The following is a 19,305-nucleotide window of genomic DNA, read 5'->3' on the forward strand; positions in this document are numbered from 1 at the left end:
TTTATTTATTTATTTTTTTTATATAAGGCTTACAGTCTGTACATGACTACAATACCAAGAGCAGCATGAAGCCTTTGGCACTCCGTCTTCTATAAAACCCTCTAACGAATCAGTGTGCTGCAGGAAGAGAGCGTAATAAGGTTGTCGAAGTGGTGTATAAGCAGCATCAGGGCTTTGGCTTCGAACAGCATCTGGTTCCAGAGTACTGTCAGCTTGAGTGACCGCTCAGTGATCACCTTGCAGATTTCAAACTTAATTAATCTACCTGTCTGCATGTCAGACCCCTGTATCGGTCGGCCGGTCTGCCGAGGGAAGGGGTGGGGGAGGGGACGGTGGAGTGGAGGGAAGAAAGAGTGGAAAGAGTACAAGCCTCGCACCAGAGCACAATCGAGGATCCAACGGCAGTCCAGTTACACGTCCGTTTTTTGGTGGAGGCATTTTTTAAAAAATTACTGAGTAGATTATCACCCCGGCCCACGCGGTCGCACTCTTATTTCCTGCGTTCCAGCAGAAAAGTACGGAGCAGGTGCGCCGAAGATAAATGCACACCTTGTACGAATTGCTGGCCTAAACGAATGGTGTGACGCGGCAATGATTGCAGCATAAGAGAAACGCTGCAATATCACCGATGTTGCAGAAGCGCAGGAAACTTCGGCGAGTCTGACCCCTTTGTCGCGGGAGGCGCTTTTGTCGGTGTGGAGCGTGGAGCGAGCGGAGAAGTGCTGAGGGCAGGGAAATTACCCCTCCGCCGACGTTCGTCCATGCAGATGAGGGACAGTCGCGGGGCCTGTGCGGAATGGCTGATGACTTTCTGCTCGTTTACAGCTGTGACATTTCATGGAGGGTGGCGTTCAGACGACGGCCGGCCTCTGCACCGACATAAAAAATAGCAGACGTATGCATGTTGATCTTGAGGAAAAAGGTCAGCGCTGTCTCGGTGGACCTAATCACCCAGTAGTCCTTTCTCAATGAGTGTCTCTCCTCTGTACGCTGCTTTAACGAGAGAGGGAGAGGGAGCGAGAGAGAGAGAGAGAGAGAAGATGAGTGTATGTCTGAATGCATGTTACTTCGAATGAACCACCTGCCACACTGGGCGAATATCTTAGCCAGACAATGTTTTTGCTTGCCTCATTAGTTTTCAGTCCCTCTTAACCGACTGTAGAGGGATGTGTGTGTGTGTGTGTGTGTGTGTTGAGCTTTTCTCCTTGTTCCTGAGGCACTGTTGCTTTGCTCTGCCCATTTCCCCTCTTCCTCTGTCTGCCTCCTTCTCTCTTTCTCTCCGCTGGATAAAGCCCTCATTAGCTTAGATGGTGGCTGCAGGAATTAGCCAAGTGCCAGAGTCAGAGCTGCTCCTCTGGCTCCATCACACTCGGATAATGGTGTTTGTTTAGCTATTACACAAACGGCTGTTAGCTCTGGGATTCTGGGCCGCCGGACACACTGAAGCGTGATGGATATGGCGAGACAGCCGCGTGGCTTAATCCCAACACGGTTAAGACTTTGATAGCCTGTTCGAATCAGACGGAAATGCTAAGTATACCGTGTTTCTGTAGAAGACATGTCGGTGCGCGGGTTACGTCCACGACACGAACCCTGTCACGGATGAAATTTTCATCACCCGGGAGATGGCCGTGTCCTAGCTGTTGCTCAGTGTTCTGTCAAGCCAGTGATTGTACTCTGTCGTCTGTAGCTTGGTCCATTCCCGGTTCGAGTAAGGCTAGGCGCATACCTGATGCATGGTTACACAACAGCTGTGTTTAAGTAGCATTGTTCGCATTCTGTACTGCGTACGGTTTTGTACATCTGGAGGATTAAAAGCTTTGTCCACTAGGGGGCAGGTGTTAGTCAAAACCAGCATCGGAATGCGAACATGGCAAGTGATTCCGATGGAGGAGGTTGAAGAGAATTATTTGTTGTTGTTCTTCTTCTTCTTCTTCTTGCTCCTTTCTTCTTCTTCTTCTTCTTGCTCCTTTCTTCTTCTTCTTCTTCTTGCTCCTTTCTTCTTCTTCTTCTTCTTGCTCCTTTCTTCTTCTTCTTCTTCTTGCTCCTTTCCTTCTTCTTCTTCTTCTTCCTTTCTTCTTCTTCTTCTTCTTCTTGCTCCTTTCTTCTTCTTCTTCTTCTTCTTCTTCTTCTTCTTCTTGCTCCTTTCCTCTTCTTCTTCTTCTTCTTCTTCTTCTTCTTGCTCCTTTCCTCTTCTTCTTCTTGCTCCTTTCCTCTTCTTCTTCTTCTTCTTCTTGCTCCTTTCTTCTTTCTCCGTTCTTCTTCTTCTTCTTCTTGCTCCTTTCTTCTCCTTCCTCTTCTTCTTCTTCTTCTTGCTCCTTTCCTCTTCTTCTTCTTCTTCTTCTTCTTCTTCTTGCTCCTTTCTTCTTGCTCCTTTCTTCTTCTTCTTGCTCCTTTCTTCTTCTTCTTCTTCTTGCTCCTTTCTTCTTCTTCTTCCTCTTCTTCTTCTTCTTGCCCCTTTCCTCTTCTTCTTCCTCTTCTTCTTCTTCTTCTTCTTCTTCTTCTTACTCCTTTCCTCTTCTTCTTCTTCTTCTTCTTCTTCTTCTTCTTCTTCTTGCTCCTTTCTTCTTCTTCTTCTTCTTCTTCTTCTTGCTCCCATTAGTGGTCTCCACAGCGCATCTTCAGTCTATTTTGGTACTAAAGCATACGCGTGTCGCGTGAATTTCTTCTTCTTCTTTTTTTCGAAGAGCTCCATCACTGTGCCAAATGAACGCAGGCTACTCATTTAAAAGCAAGAATAACCTAAGAACTACTCCGTGACCCCTTGTCTACTTTTATATGCCTAAATAAAGCTGTCGTTTGTTTTAATTTGGAGAGGGATATCAACCTTACTTTTGTCATCCAGCAAAGAGAATAAGAGATTGTACTCGTCAGGCTTTTAAGCAGCAAAGTGCTCACATAAGTATTGTTCTCAGACCCGGAAGGCAGGACCGCAAGGCTGAAGATAAGTGCTAGGCTTTTGAAAGCAACGTTTCATCAGAAGTAGATCAGTATTCCCCTTGAATCTGCGGTGACAAAGCAGTAAAATAGTACTGTATTACCACTCACGGCATGGCTCATTGGTTCTCGTGAGCGCCAAGTGCGATCATTAAAGCCACTAAGGTGTGTAATAGATTTCTTCCATGACTTCTTAATTGTACAGAGAGCATGAGGAAGTGTTAAGGAGAGGAGGCGAAGGAAGGAGAGGGAGAAATTTCGCATCCTGTGTGGTCCCGGTGTTTAATCAGGATTTTCCTGGGCCAGATGTAGCCCTAGATCGCGCATGCCACACACACACACACACGGACGAAAATAAATAAATAAAAATAACACCCGAGTGCGCGCTCAGAGTGCCTGTCAAGAGCAAGCTCATCCGGAATGCAGAGGCTCAGCGTACTCAGAAGATTATCTAAACACGCAGAGCTGTGCGTGTGGGTTTTTCTATACGCTCGTGTGTTCCGCTTCACTTCACAGCTGTTCCCGAGGGGGGGGGGGATGGGGGGGTGCAAATAATATGGAAAGAGCGGTAGGGCTATAAACAGACAAATGGGCTAGCAAATCCAGCGGTAATGAATATACTCTGCCATGAGATAGGAAGTCTAGGTAGAAATGATGGGCCTGGCGGAGACCACACATTACAGTAGGGCCCTGACAAAGTGGTGATGGATATACATGCATCCCTGAGCACCCACGCATCATTACACACCTCGGCTCCTGATGCAGACTTTCCCATGTTTCGCGCGCCGAGATGACGAGAAGATGCAGCCGAGACGCCCGTGCACGTATCCTTTCCATGTGTGGCCTCTCTAGGGGAAGCGTGCATGGGTAGCAGCTGGCTCGACGCTGGCCCGGTTGCCTTGGCGAGCCGCTCCCCCTACTGCCCCGCTCAGTCAAATTGAAATAAATGAAGTGCCAGTCCCGACAGTCGGGTAATTGTTCATATGGAAATTGGATTGCTGTTGTCTCGCAAGCTTTACCGAACTATCTCTGAAACCGTTCCCATCCTTCCCGTCAGCGAAGGGAGCCTGCTCGTTTAATTCCTGCTTTTCATTGCCTACAAACAACAAGGTGCTCATTATCTTTATAGCATCAACTAAGTAGTCGTCCCTGCTGCCCCGTCCTTGCGTTCCGTCCACCCTCTCTGTCATCGTCTGCTTTTTATCAGCCATTAGCCGACTACCAAAACATGACTGATCGAGATAATCAATCAGATAGAGAAATTGGCACTTGGCAAACGATCCCCCTTCTCCTTCACCCCACGGCCAGTGGTTTAAGACTAAAGATAATTTAATAGCTCTCATTTGTGAGTGTGTGTGTGTGTGTGTGTGTGTTTAAGAGCATTATACGAAGTCCTCAGCTGTTCTTAGGAAGATGGCAATCTACAAGGTTGAAAGCAGTATCTAAGTGCATTAATGGGCAGTGGGGGGATGGGGTGGAAAGCCTCCATTATGCTTGTACACATTGCGTCCATGAATATGAAATGATATCCTGCTCTATGTTAACCATTATCCGTTTTACAAATTTGCCAGGCGGTTTTCACATCGTCTAGGCTTCTCGGCAGGGCACTGGCTCCGCTGAATTCTCACCGGGTGTAAGTTTGCATTTGCTTCTGTTTTGTATCTCTACCTCGAAGCTGACGGAGTCAGGATCCTGTGAACTCATTTCCATTGTAATGCCTCCGACCAGGCTCCACACACCACGGTCACTCCGAGCCTCTGAATGCTACACTGAGCATGTGCTAGTTTGCCTCCACAATGCTGATAGGTCTGGACTTTTTCATGCGAGTCAACCGCAGGGCAAGTCCTGATCCGTCTCCTCTTCTTGCTGAGAGATCCGTAACCGATCAGACCGCTCGCTGTCCTCCAGAGGCACATTTAAGTCCTCTCACATGCCCACACATATATATATTACTACGCATCGTCTCACACTGACTTACCTTCCACTCGAGACAGGCTTGTATAGAGCCCTCGTGGAGCTTGGCATGAAGAGATTTTTCTTTATAAAGCAATCTGGTCCAGCTCCAGATAAGGGAATATGCGTAGACATGCAGTTCAGACTGCTGATGTGTCGTCGTGGTTGGTGGAGTGCTGTACAGATGTTGTACAGATGTTTTTTTTTGTTTTTTTTTTCTGGGAAAGCAGTAAAAATGATCATTTTAGGACAAAAGCATATACTAATGAGTCTATCACTGGTTTCTCTTTCTCTGAACAAATGTTAATCACTCCCGGTCTTTCATTGATGTCGAATCTCGCCACTGCTAGCAGACAGCACGCATTTCTTTCCTTTATTTTCATCTCTCTCTCTCTCTCTCTCTCTCTCTCTTTTTCTGTGTTTCATCTTTCTCCTTGAGCAAGGCCTCCTGTTCTACCGAACAATTATAATTTAACAGCATGAGCTTTCTGGCAGCATCAGTACAGATGTTCCTGGCTCATTAGCTATTAGCTTGTTTCATTATCTCCATCATTTTTGCAGCAGAGTTCGTTACAAGCTAATTCTCTGATCCCATATTTAAATCAAAATTTAAATTACGTTTTTTTTTTTGTTTTTTTTTTGGCGGCAGATTAACCCCTTCGACCGGTTTCTCAATTCGGATTTTAAACCAAGTACTGCCTAGATCAGACAAAGACATTTGAGCCGTGCCAAATTGTAAACTACAGACAGAGCCAAAGCTCTCATTTGCTCCATGACATTACATTCAACAATTAATCCATGCCTTCTGTTCATTTTCAGTTTTATAGACTGTCATAGAATGTCTGACCCTTCGGGCCTCGTTTTTCAGGCTGGATATGAATGAATGTATTCATAAATTGGGCATAGGGGCATTTACACAAGAAATTTTAGTATTCATGAAAATCCTGGTTGCATCCTACGGGGAGCTCCTGAGATTATGAAAATTTACATACAGTATAAGAAGGAAAAGCTTTTATTTGTCACATATACATAGCAGTACAGTGAAATTCTTTTGACGTACATCCCGGCTTGTTAGGAAGGAGGGGCCAGAGTGCAGGGTCAGCCATGATACAGCGCCCCTGGAGGAGGGAGGGTTAAGAGCCTCGTTTAAGGGCCCGAAAGTGACAGCTTGGTGCTGCTGGTCCTTGAACCCCAACCTTCTGGTCAGTAACCCAGAGCCTTAACCATTACAAAAACATTACACAGCCCCGCCCTGTGAAGTGCCTTGAAACGTGCAGTGTTATTCGATGTGTTGATGTCATTTCCACTGAAACAGGAAGTCAGGTTGGGACATATCAAGTGGCTCCCGCGCCATTGTGAAAAACCAATAGCTTACCTCACAGCCCAGGCTAAGCCGTACTTAACAGTTACCATGGATTTTTATAATGCTGGGGGCGGGACACTTCAGATTCTAGAGTGCATTTGATTGGACCGAAAATCTGCTGAGAAGCTCAAGTGCACAATGAGGTCATCAAAATCGGTGCTAGACGGAGGCTGTAATATTTGAATGCATGTATCTTCTAAATGCGAATTCGGGCCTTGTTTTGGAGCGCGCTAGCTTACTGATAACCTCAAGGCTAACATAGTCGTATTAAAAGCCACAAAACTTCAATTTTGATTTCATGGGGACTTTAATGGCATTAATTATTGAAATATTAAATATGGAAAAATATATGAATAATTAAAGCAAGCCGAGACAAATCTCTAAATTAAGACAACTGAGACTAATCGATCTATTAAGAGGATAGAAATGGTGCCGTATTAAAGAAATGCTGATGGGCCGCAATGGTAAAATGATAAATGGTCTGCACTTATATCCGAAGCGCTTTACACTGTGTCTCATTCACCCATGCGCTCACACACCAATGGTAGCAGAGCTGCCACGCAAGGTGCTAACTTGCCATCGGGTGCAACTTGGGGTTCAGTGTCTTACCCAAGGACGCTTCGGCCGGGAATCGAACCGCCAGCCCTACGATTAGTGGATTAGGGGACAACCCACTCTACCAACTGAGCCACAGCCGCCATGCTAGAGTAATGGCACGAGTTTACCGTACTGTAGAGCCAGGACTAAGGATAGGATATGATACGTGACCGATCTGGTATGTCTCAATGTACAAGGTGCTGTATACTCCCAAGTGTGCTGTGTCCCAACATTGGGTTGTTCCTGAATACATCACGCTTTCCTTTCCTTTCGGAGTGAGAGACGTCTGGCCGACGGTCGCTGAGACGCTTAAAACAATTAAACATAGCAGTTTCTGGTGTTCATGATCACAGTGTACAGTGTAGATACAGTAGATGTAGGTAGGAACAGTGTAGATATCTTTTTTTTTTTCTCGGTTTTCACGTCAAACTCACACCTAATATACAGTGGGGGAAACTTGTATTGGAACGTGTCAACATTTTTTTTTTTTTTTTCAGTAAATATATTTCCCATGAGGTTATCCACATGAAAATCTCGCCAGACGTCAATATTCACTCCAGACATCCACACATATAAAGAATTCACAACATTAAAGTCCGTAAATAAAGTTACGTGTAATGAAGTGGAGTATATATTTAAAGTATTAAATACAGTTCAGTTAGCGTGTTCAACACTTTTTTCCCGTGTCATTCCGATTTATTACACACAACTTTATTTATGGACTTTTATGGAATGTTGTGAATTCTTTATATTTCCGAATCGACGTCTGGTGATGATAATTTCATGTGAATACCATCACTGGAAATATATTTATTGAAAAAAATGTTGACGTGTTCAATACGTATTTCCCCCACTGTATACTTACTGTAACTTATCCCCGGACTTTGGGCTTTTTTTTTTTTTTTTTTTATGCCTCCAACACTAGATTATGTATTGGCGTTATGTTTTCAGTCTCAAATCGCCATCGTCACCAGCAGATGAACCGATTCCATTTTGGAATGGCGCCAAACGGGTTCAAAGGTCAAAGGTCTGACGTAGTTTTCCTTCAATGACAATACTTTAAGGTTAGTTCAGGTATGACTCGGAAGACTGGACTTGTTGGCTGATTTCGAGTTCTACTCGTTTTTATTATTAGTGTAGACGAGTCGAAATTACTTCTGCCTCTGAGAAGGCGTCATTCCGCACCGTCAGCTTGACCTTTTATGGAGCATCGTGGGCGTCACTAAACGCAAAACGCGGTGTGGCGGGAATGTGCTTTGCGCTTTATTGGTGTCTGACGCACTTGAGTTCAAATCAAATCTGACGGAATTACTATAAGACTAATAAATGAAGCCCATTGTTTTTAGTTAATATTGTACTTTTATGGTGTTTGCCTAATAAAAAGGCTGTTTGTTAATAACACAAGTACCGGTTTGTCCCAATCCTTCCACGTGTGTTAGGCCGCAGATTTTCCCATCGCTGGTCACACACCTGCTGCGTTACAAGCGCCGTGGTTGAGAAACGAGAAACGCGTCTGACACGACTCGGTGTCGCCGGATTCCGATCGGGAAGCGTGAAAGCTCCAGCGTGACACTTGTTCCGTCGTGTCGCCGCGCTGCCGCTTCCCCTTTTGATGGCACGAAGCTCCAGCCTCTGAGATGTGAGAAGAGTGTGGAGGAGTGATGAGAAGAGTGGAAATGCTTTCTCGGGGCATCTCCGTGCGAGAGAAATAAAAAGAGAAACGTTTAGGATTTTTATTCTTGGTAGCATTCGGTGACCCCCACTCACAACACACACACACACACACACACACACACACACACACACCTCACCCCCAGCTCAACATCTGAGAGAAATTTGTATAGCAGCATATTTTGTTGAACGAAGTGGGCGCTCTGCATGAATAAGCAAATTATTCTTTGAAGTCCCCTCAGTACAGTAGCAGAGCGGAGATGACTTTCTGTCGCTCTAATCACAAGGCGCGCGCTCTCTCTCTCTTCTCTCTCGCGCTCTCTCTCTCTCTCGCGCTCTCTCTCTCTCTCTCTCTCTCTCTCTCTCTCTCCCTGAAGTTCCAGTCAGGGGAGACTTCTAGGGTACATGTTTTAATAAAGAGACTTTTTTTTGTTGTTGTTGTCTTTTATCAGACTTCGTAACAAAGAAAAGTTGTATTGTAAGGTGAGAAAATACTCTTTTCTCTCTCTCTCTTCTTTTTATTTCTTTTTTTTTTCCCCCCAGCACGTAAACTTGCTTTCGTTTTGCCACGCTTCAGTTCATTTGTGCGGTCTTTAAAATAATCGTTTATGGAAATGAGGACATTTTGGCAAATCAGTACCGAGCTGATGACTACAGCTCTAGCGGACTCACTTCAGTCTGCAGCTTGATCTCAGTACGGCTCGTCCTCATCGCACACTTAGCCACTCGATTCAAGCCCTCGGCCAATTAGCTTCCGGTCATCGATTACATTTTGTTATTCAGCTCATCGGAACGGGCTGCTGGGTTTTCCTCATTCGGTCTGTGTGTTTGAGAGAACTGATGGATTAATGGCCGTGCGCCTTTTTATGTCGTAGCGGCGGCCCAGCAGAAGCGTCAGGGTACCCGGATAACAAGACGCGCGCGTGCGGTTCTTAAACGACGTCTCCGCCAGATTTACGTTCAAAAATCTAGTTCCTTTGTCTCCAGGAGCGGGTTGTCATGGTTGTAAGTCAAGCACAATTCAAAGTCCCTGGTGTTCTTAGATTCATGTGAAGGTCTAATTAATACATTCTTTATCCCAGACTGACATCCTTGTGCATCGCTGTAAGTAACCCTGACCCGAGCAATTCTCGTCTCGTCTTTCTTTCAGCTCTTCGTGACACACTGGGTATGAAGTGTGATTATAGGTGTGAGCTGGAATAGTACCCGTCTTTTTTCTTTTTTTCCTGATTTGTGACTGTACATGTGTATAATGTGGACTTGGCTGAACGACAGCAAGAAAACATAAAATGGTGTTTTACTGCTGAAAAGAGGACAAACCGCATGCGCTGGTTCATATCGCTACGCCGATCCCACACTCCTGCAGTTGCAATCGAAATGATTTAATCCCCCGTTGCAAATCAGGTTTATTGTCAAAACGTACAGACTTTCAGCTGTTTGCCGCGAACACATCAAACAAAAGCGATCGGGATTGTTCAACACGGCGAACGCTTCAAGTCGTTTCCCCCGAATTCAACTGAAAATGCAACTTATTATGATTTCTCCAGTCTCAAAATTATTCACCCCTCTGAATAGAATCCCTCACGACAGCACAAATATATGCAAAACAGGTGTTGTCTAAAGCACACCTGATGCAAGTAATCAAGGGCTTCATTGGTTGCACCAGGTGTGCTTGAGCTGGAACACATGAAATACCCTGATGGGGCAGAAAAAGGAAGCTGTCGACGGCTGCAACCGGATTTCTGAGAAGGCCCGTTGTGAAAAACCCTCGAGTGACTGCAAAAGACCTGCAGCGAGACTTGGTGTAACAGGCTCTGAGGTTTCAGTGAGCACAGTAAGGCGCGTACTAAACACAGAAGGATTCCATGCAAGAGCTCCAAGACGTACACCACGACTGACCCAAAAGCAGAAGAAAATTCAGCTCAAAATCATATAAATAAGACACAGAAGTTTGGGGATTCCGTTCTGTGGAGACTTTTAGGCACGATGGGTCAGCGGTGTGTCTGGAGGAAGAAGAATGAAGAGAGAACACTCTGTCCACAGTCGAGCATGGTGGAGGCTCGGTGTTGCTCTGGGGCTGCTTTGCATCCTCTGGCACCGGAAACCTGCAGCGTGTGGAAGGCGAGATGGATTCATTGAAGTATGAGGAAATTCTAGGAGAAAACATCATGCCGTCTGTGTGGAAGCTGAAGCTTGGGCGTCATTGGACCTTCCATCAGGACAATGATCCCAAGCATACCTCAAATTCCACCAAGGATGGTGGGATTTGGTGGGAAGGTGGGATTTGAAGAAGGCGGTTGCAGCACACAAACCCAAGAATATCACTGAACTGGATGCCATTGCTCATGAGGAACGGGATAAGATTCCTCAGGAACGCTGCCAGAAGCGCCGCATCTCGTTTGCTGCAGGTCATAACAGCAAAATGGTGCTCTTCTAAGTACTAAAGGTGCTCGTCATGAAGGGAGAACTGGAGAAGTCATTATAAATTGCATTTCCGGTCGAATTTGGGGAAACCACTTGAAGCATTCGTTGTGTCGAACTGTTTCAACTGCTTTCGTTTGACGTGTTCACTGCAAACAGCTGAAAGTCCGTCCATTTTGTCAATAAACCTGATTTGCGATGCGGGGGTCGAATCATTTTGATTGCAACTGTACATTGTTATAAATTGTTTAAGGGTATGAATTAAAAAGGGCAGGCACGTTCACCTGGAGAAATGGAATTTGAAATAAATGAGCTTCATTCTCTGAAGGGGAGTGGGTGAGGGGAGGGGGCGGAGGGCGGGGGGCGGGGGGGGGACGCAGAATAAAGTGGGGCAATAGAGGGACAGGAGCTTTTTATGGAAATGAGTGTGTGGCTGAAATTAACAGAGCCCTAGGGGTGAATGGATAATGAGCTCTGCACGTAATCAGAGCTGCAGGGAAAGACAGGTTAACGTAACAAAACATCCATCCATGTTCAGCCGCGTGGGAGCTTCATCAGGATTTTCAGGTTGACACGTGTGCGCGTGTGCCTGTAGGTTTAATTGTGTGACTGGAATGAAAAACAAAGGCACCACGAACACTGCACTGACTGCAGCACCTGTGGATTTCTTAAAAGGAGGAACGTGTTTGTGTGTGTGTGTGTGTGTGTGTGTGTGTGTGAGAAAGTAAACAGGTTTTGTTGACGTGTGTGTCCTCTCGATGGTGTGTGGGTTTGTGGTGTTTGAGTGTCTCTGTGAGTTGGATTGTCTTGTTGTCATTTATTTGTAATGAGATAAGCAACAGATGATTGACTGTGCTTGAGCAGCTGTGACCAAACTAAGATTAATGTCCTCTGAGAGTGAGAGAGAGAGAGAGAGAGATGGAGATTGGGGATAGTGACTGTAGACTATCACTTTGTGTTCGACACATATAGGCTATCTTAATATTGTTAATATATCTTAATATTCTAAATAACCACCTCGGAGCATTTCGAATCCAGGCGTTCTGAGCGAAAGCTACGCAAACTGCGATTCATAAAAACCATTTCTCTCGATTTCTCTCCTTGAACACTTATTTGGTTTGTTTGCTTTCGCAGAGATGGGAGATTGGGTGCAGGTGGTCCTGTTGTTGGCGTGCGTCTCCCCGTTTTCCGTCGAGGGGACGCTTTCGGAGTTTTCCACGCTCACGAACGTCAACAATGTAGCGCAGGACCCTGCGACAGGCCGGGTTTACCTGGGCGCGGTCAACGCCATTTACCAGCTCGACGCTTTGCTCCGGCTGGAAGCCAAAGCAGAGACGGGGCCTAAGAAAGACGCTCGCAGCTGCACACCCCCCGTGTCCACCTCCACGTGCATGTCTGCGGATCTGAAAGACACGAATAACGTCAATAAGCTCCTTTTGGTGCACTCCGCGAACGGGTCTCTGATAGCGTGTGGGAGCGTGTACAGAGGAATCTGCTCCCTGCTGAACCTCAGCAATGTGAATCAGCAGATCTACTACAGCGACAGTAAAGGAGAGAGGACGTACGCTGCCAGCATCGAGGACAGCGTTTCGGTCGTCGGGATCATGGCCACGTTCCAGTTCAAAGACGACCCGGAGAAAAAGCCATTCAACGTCTTTCTGGTCGGGAAGGGCTACGGCAGCCAGGAGGACAACCCGAAGCTCATCACCACGCGCATCCTGGAGAACTACAAGGAGTGGGTTGTGTTCGAGAGCATCGTGGAGGCCTCGGCGGTCCAGGCCATCCCCTTCGCACCCAAGTACCAGCACCAATTTCGCTTCGTCTTTAAAGACTCCGGCTTTGTGTATTTCCTCTTCTCGCGCACGCAGGGCGGGACCGACAACAAGAACTTCACGTTCGTGTCCCGTCTCTGTGAGAAAGACGAAGGTTATTACTCCTACACCGAGCTGCAGCTGAACTGCAGCGCCAACGGTGTCCACTACAATAAAGTCCAGGCTGCGTACGTGACCGAGCCAGGAAAGGAGCTAGCTCGCACCATGCTGAATTCTGGTTCGTACGGAACCATCACGGTCTGGGATAAAGTCCTGTTCGTAGTGGCCACTCCGGACGGCGAGAACGCGACCGACTCGGCTCTTTGCATGTATCCGTTAAAGCGCATTAACGAGAGGCTGGAGGACATCCTCAGTGCCTGCTACACGGACTACGGAAAGATCGGAGGACGACCGGCCGTGTACAGCCCTTACATATCCAGCGCGGGCAACCCGTGTGCCCATCGACATAGCGTAAGTACTACCGTCACGTCTCGGACAGGGGACCAGATTAGCTCGCGGGACAGGGTCGAACCTAGGCATCTTTTTTTTTTTTTTAAATTTCAACCCGATCTTCAATGGCTTTCGAAATGCTAGTCCATAGTCCATTATTTGAAGATCATTAGAGTGAGTTGGTATATATTATCTTACATTGGGACTTCGCTCTGCTGGGAACCTGCGCCGTATAAAACGAATTAACGACGATGTAACGATTAGGGATTTAAAAGCACACTAATTAAATAGGTAATGTGTTCTAATCGGATACAAATACAAGAAAGGTTTACAAGGTTTTAGAATAGAGCTGTGCATCAGGACTGGGGGTCCTGCAGCACAGACCAAAAGCATCACGAGTGAGAGGAACAAGATATGAAGCTCAAATAAAGTCCATGTCGGTTAACTTAAACGCGCAGCAGTCCTTAGTACCTGCCCGGTCCGAGTCACGGCGGTTTAGAATATAATAGAGCAGGATTAAAAACAGTCCTACGCACACCTCTTGAGTGATGGAGCTGAGGTTGAGCACCTGTCAGAGCCAGAATTTACAGCCCATGCTGACAGTGCTGGCATTTTCTGTCTCTTCCTTTTCTTAGTGTTTTATTTATTTTTCTCTTTCCCCTACAATAATGGTAGGACATTAGGTATATCGGATACGAAGGAAAAAAAACAAACGAAAAACCCTTACATTTTATTGAATTATTCCCGTAGTAACGATATAACTATTATCCTGCCTTCAGGTTTTTACACACAGTATCTTTTGCATTTGTGCTCCGTTGTAGAAGGAAATCGTGGACCAAAACAGATGCGGAGCAGAGTTCCTCCGCTCTCCGCTGGCCAGCAGGCCGGAGTTCGCCCTGCAGGCAGAGCCGTTCTTCACCAAACAGGCTCGGGGTCATCTGACCGCCGTGGCCATTGCCGTGGAAAACGATCACACGATTGCGTTTGTAGGGAACACCATGGGAGAGGTACTGAAGGTAGGTGTTACAGAGCTGAAGCAAAAAAAAGAGAGCGAGCGAGAAAGTTAGAATTGATGGTTCTTTGGGAGTCAGCTTGGCTAGAATGCATGCTGTGGGTTTGAAAGCGAGTGGAGGTTAACTGGTTATATAAGAAGTAAAAATGGAAAGGAAAGCGACAACAGTGTTTCAGGCATTCACAGACGCCAGATATAAGAAGAATTTCGGAAGTTTTTCTTATGTAATGGAAGAAAAGAAAGAAGAAGAAAAAGTAGGGGTGGATACAAACCGGGGACTTTTTTTTTTTTTTATATATATTGCAGGCATTTTAGACGTCGAAATAATTGTCTGCCAAAATCATGTGTTTTCATGGCACAGGACATATTATCCAATAATTGTGCCAGAAATCTGAAATGGTGCATACGAGGCATCTTCAGGTTGTCTTGGATGAAAAGATATCGACTCCCATCGCACGTCCCCCTTTCCCTGAGACACGGCGTGACTGTCGACGGAGGAGAATTGTTTTTAGATCGTGAGTCAGTCCTCACATTTCAGCCGCTACTTTCGGTAATGTCGAGAAGCCTCCTACATGGATTCTTCATTAGGGTTGGAACTCTGTCAGATTAAACAGGAGGGAGAGGACCGTATTAAAATAAATAAAATAAAAACCCGTGGCGCCTCGCTTTCACTCAGCCCAGCCGTCCTGACTCACATTGAGAAGTACAGGAGGCTATTTTTGGTGTTTTAGAGCAGGATCCTAGAGTTTCTGGTCATTAACTGGCTCGTCGACTATTCGTTTAGGGATGACATTGTGTCAGGTATGTCTCGGATACGCGAGCCGCTCTGTGTGGGTTTTCGGCTACAGCTTGACGGATTTCTCTTGTCCCATGCTGCACTGTATAATTGCGACCTGCTCCATGTCTATTGTTCTCCACCCACGCAGGTTCATTTGTCAAGCAAACCAGAGGTGTACAACAGGGTTCCTGGGGACACTATGGGCGAGCACGTGAATAAGAATCTTTTCTTCGACAAGACCCAGAGTCACATATACATCACTACGGAGAAGAAGGTGCCCGCGCGAAAGTCATTTATCAAGGCATTAAGTCTGTTTTGTGTTTGTCAAGGAGTTCATTTCTTTGCTCGTGAGTAATGTTTGATGTCTTTTTTTTTTTGTTTTTTTCTTTTCGTTACGTGCACGGTCCGCTCGCGTGCCGGGTACGGTTTTCTAACGATAGCCAAACAATGAGGCTTGGCTTAAAATAAGTCCACGCTGTTTCTTATCGGGTCTACAGATCACTAAGGTGCCGGTGCAGTCGTGCCACCAGAAGACCGACTGCAAGTCCTGCGTGGCCCAGAAAGACCCCTACTGTGGCTGGTGTGTCCTGGAGGGCAGGTGACGTTTATCGATCAATCTCTGTTCGTGAATAAATGTCACGTCTAATGCAAGCAAAGATTTATTTATTTATTTATTTATTTTTTTACGCTGCCAGAACATAAATTAGAGAAAAAAAATAGCCAGGTGGATAAACATGGATTCGTGTCAGGGATGACGCAGATCAAGACTTCTAATGATTTACAGATCGTATCATCCTGGCCATTTTTAATACTCTACACGGTTTGTTCTGATAAACAGTGAATGCTGACAATCGGTACGTTTACATGGAGAACAATAATCCGAGATTAACCCGATTAAGACGATACCCTGATTAAGAAACTAGCATGTGAACAGCAATTTTTAATTACCTTAATCCGATTAAAGTCACACTCGAAGTAAACACAAATGGAATTAAGACGCGTGGAGTATTCCTGTTTTAGTCGCGTTATTGAAGTGCGTTACAGGCACGTACGCACCTTAATCACGCTATTAACGTCTTGTGGGAGTTTTCACCGCATTGTGCGACAGGACACGTACACACACGGCGGCGCTCGACCGTTTTACGGCAAACGAGAGCACGGCTGCGTCCCAAACCGAGTACTTACCTGCTACATAGTAGGAGAAATACATGCATCTCAGCTACTATATAATAGGTAAGTACGCGGTTTGGGACGCAGCCCACGGCTTCAAGCGGTCGTCTATTTGCACGTACGGCACGACAAATAATTAACCGCACTTGAAGCGTTCGTAAAATTAAAAATAAAACACCCAAAACTGTATACCGTCCATAACGAAGACCAACTATATGTCAATACGTGAAATTCTGGAGGGAACGTCGGACGGCGTGGCGCGGTGACGTATTGACGTGTGCCGTTAATCCATCTATGTTCTATAACACGTAAAACGGGAACATGAAAGGAATATTCTAAAAGCGACTCATGTAAACACCTTAATCAGAATATCGTCTTATTCAGAATAAGATCAATAATTAGATCTCTGCTGTCCATGCAAACGTAGTCAGTGATACACGTCCATAATGCGACTAAAACAGGAATACTCCACATGACTTAATTCGATTAATGTTTACATCGAGTGTGACTTTAATCGTATTAAGGTCATCAATAATCGCTGTTTACATGCTGGTTTCTTAATCAGAGTACCGTCTTAATCGGGTTAATCTCGGATTGTTGTCGTCCGTGTAAACGTACCGTATGTGAAAAGCCTGTTTTACAGTTAACACTGTGCTTTAGTAACCCGAAGGCTGTGCGATCAATCCCCAGGACTGTCCTTTAACTGCTCGGACAGTTTGCTTTGTATCCTGTTAGATAACAACAACAACAAAAAAAAAGACAAATGAATTAAAAAAAAAAAAAAAAAAAAGCATATTTATTTTCATATACTGCTATGAAAAATGTTCAGTAAGACTGTACATATCTTTTAATAAGTAACATATTCTTAAAAGTGCTTGATGAGTAGAGCCAGAAAGTGAAATAAATGGAGCAAAGTGAAAGCGTAGTATTATTTTTATGATAGATGTGCGCTGTCATTCACCGAGGACTTTCTCCCTGGAACCTTCAGTGTTTTTAAAAAAAAAAAAAAAAGTTAATTCCCACAGCAAGTTGTAGTGAAAAATAACACACTGTGTAAAAATTCGAGCTCAAATCTAATGCATACGTTCGTGCCGATGTGCCCGTTAGTGCATCTTATCCTCTTGCATTAATACGTACATTATCTCCTCTCATTGTTCGGTTCTTCTCTGCAGATGTAAGGCCGTTGAGCTAGGTAGTCAGCTAAGGTGTATACATCAGTCGCAGTGTTAACTTACCTTTTGAATGATTAGTAAGTTATCTATTCGTGACTACCGATAATAGAATTGTATACACTGATCGGCCATAACGTTAAAACCACCTGCCGTATATCGTGTAGGTCCCCCAACAAATCCAACAAATCAGCTCTGACCCGTCGAGGCGTGGACTCCACTAACCTCTGAAGGTGTGCTGTGGTATCTGGCACATCTGGTATCCTGTAAGTTGCGAGGTGGGTCGTCCGTGGATCGGACTCGTTTGTCCGTGAACATCCCACAGGCGCTCGATCGGATCGACATCTGGGGAATCTGGAGGCCGAGTCAACACCTTGAACTCTTCGTCATGTTCCTCAAACCGTTCGTGAACGGTTTTAGCAGTGTGGCAGGGCGCATTATGCTGCTGCAAGATTACGCCACTGTCGTTAGGGAGCTCCGTTGCCGTGAGGTACGTGTCAAAGTAACATCCACGTGAATGTTTTTCAGCAGGACATTGCCCAGAGCATCACACTCTGTCTGCCTGCTTGCCGCCTTCCCATAGCGCATCATCTCTTATCCAGGTTAGCGACGCACACGTACCTGGCGTCCACATAAAAACGTGATTCATCAGATCAGGCCCTTTTCTTCTATTGCTCCATGGTCCATGATGCTGACGCCTTTTTATTATATCCAGCATTAACCTTTTCAGCAATGTGTGCTACTCTAGCTCTTCTGTGGAATCGGACTAGACACGCTAGCTTTCGCTCCCCACGCGTATCAGTGAGACTTGGTTGACCGTGACCCTGTCACTGGTTCACTGGTTTTGCTTGCCTGGACCACTTTTGGTAGGTACTCTCGGCTGCATACCGGGAACACCCCACCAGAATGGAGATGTTCCGACCCAGTCGTCTAGACATCACAATTTTGGCCCTCGTCAAAGTCGCTCAGATCCTTACACTTCCCCGTTTTTCCTGCTTCCAAAACATCAACTTCAAGAACTGACTGTTCACTTGCTGCCTAATACGTCCCACAACACGTAACGAGATAATCGGTGTTATTCACGTCAACCCGCCGGTGGTTATAATGTCATGGCCGTTCGGTGTAAATCTCGGTGAAAAGCACGGGCTGTCACATACAGAGCCTAGTGACTGTGTAGCGCTCACGTTTCCATGGAGACTTGCAGACTGAGATGCGTGCGTTCTGTCCCCGGGCTGTAGGTGTACCAGGAGGTCAGAGTGCAGTCGAGCTGAAGAGAAGAACGGGTGGCTGTGGAGCCCCAGACAGCAGTGCGTTAAAATAGTTTCCTTCCATCCTCCCAACCTCAGCTGCAAGAGATCCCAGCAGGTAACCGTGCAGGTGTCAGAGACGTAATTACGACACTTATTTTTAAACTTCCTTCCTCAAACAGTCTTTTATAAAAGCTGAGCATGCTGATCCAGCGGGACTGTGAGGCCACTGCACAATAAAGCCATATGGTGTACGTACAGAATGAATGTAATGCATGCTAATGCATCTTTCTAATCTGAGCTAGCAGAACAGTAAGTATTGTGTTTACTCAGTACTTTATTGTTTGTCAGTGGCCGCAATAATAAAGTACGAAGATTTTTATCGTTTTATATGATTGCGGTTTAGTGGAAGTAAACCTGGATAGAGCATAGCTTCTATTTATTCCTGTAGCTTTCATTACATTTACTCTAATATGCAAGTAAACTTTTTTGCTTGTATTAGCAGATAACGTTTATCTGCATTTTTTTTTTCTTCTTCTTCTTCTTCTTCTTCTTTTGCTTGTACACAGCAAGCATTCCTTTTATTTATTTATTTATTTTAATTTTGTAAACAACTTATTACCACACAGATAACTCTTCATTTCAAACGCTCTTGTTGAATTAGGATACCGAGAATCCCCAATTGAGAAACGGCCGAAATGTAATTTCGGGCTTATCTGTATTAAA

The 19,305-nt window shown here is 45.4% G+C and overlaps 1 protein-coding gene across 2 annotated transcripts in view; it reads left to right on the top strand.

Annotated features, from left to right (window-relative positions):
- Positions 1-19,305, top strand: part of plxnb2b (plexin b2b) — a 158,550-nt gene that overhangs the window by 94,342 nt on the left and 44,903 nt on the right. For both annotated transcript variants that reach the window (XM_053685569.1, XM_053685570.1), the window contains 5 exons: positions 12,077-13,224; positions 14,025-14,219; positions 15,142-15,267; positions 15,491-15,591; positions 18,571-18,697. In XM_053685569.1, coding sequence (XP_053541544.1) covers positions 12,077-13,224; positions 14,025-14,219; positions 15,142-15,267; positions 15,491-15,591; positions 18,571-18,697 — 1,697 coding nt within the window. The remainder of the gene's footprint in view (positions 1-12,076; positions 13,225-14,024; positions 14,220-15,141; positions 15,268-15,490; positions 15,592-18,570; positions 18,698-19,305) is intronic.

The sequence above is a fragment of the Ictalurus punctatus genome, chromosome 14 (genome assembly GCF_001660625.3).
Source record: "Ictalurus punctatus breed USDA103 chromosome 14, Coco_2.0, whole genome shotgun sequence".
In the NCBI taxonomy this organism is placed as follows: Eukaryota; Metazoa; Chordata; class Actinopteri; order Siluriformes; family Ictaluridae; genus Ictalurus; species Ictalurus punctatus.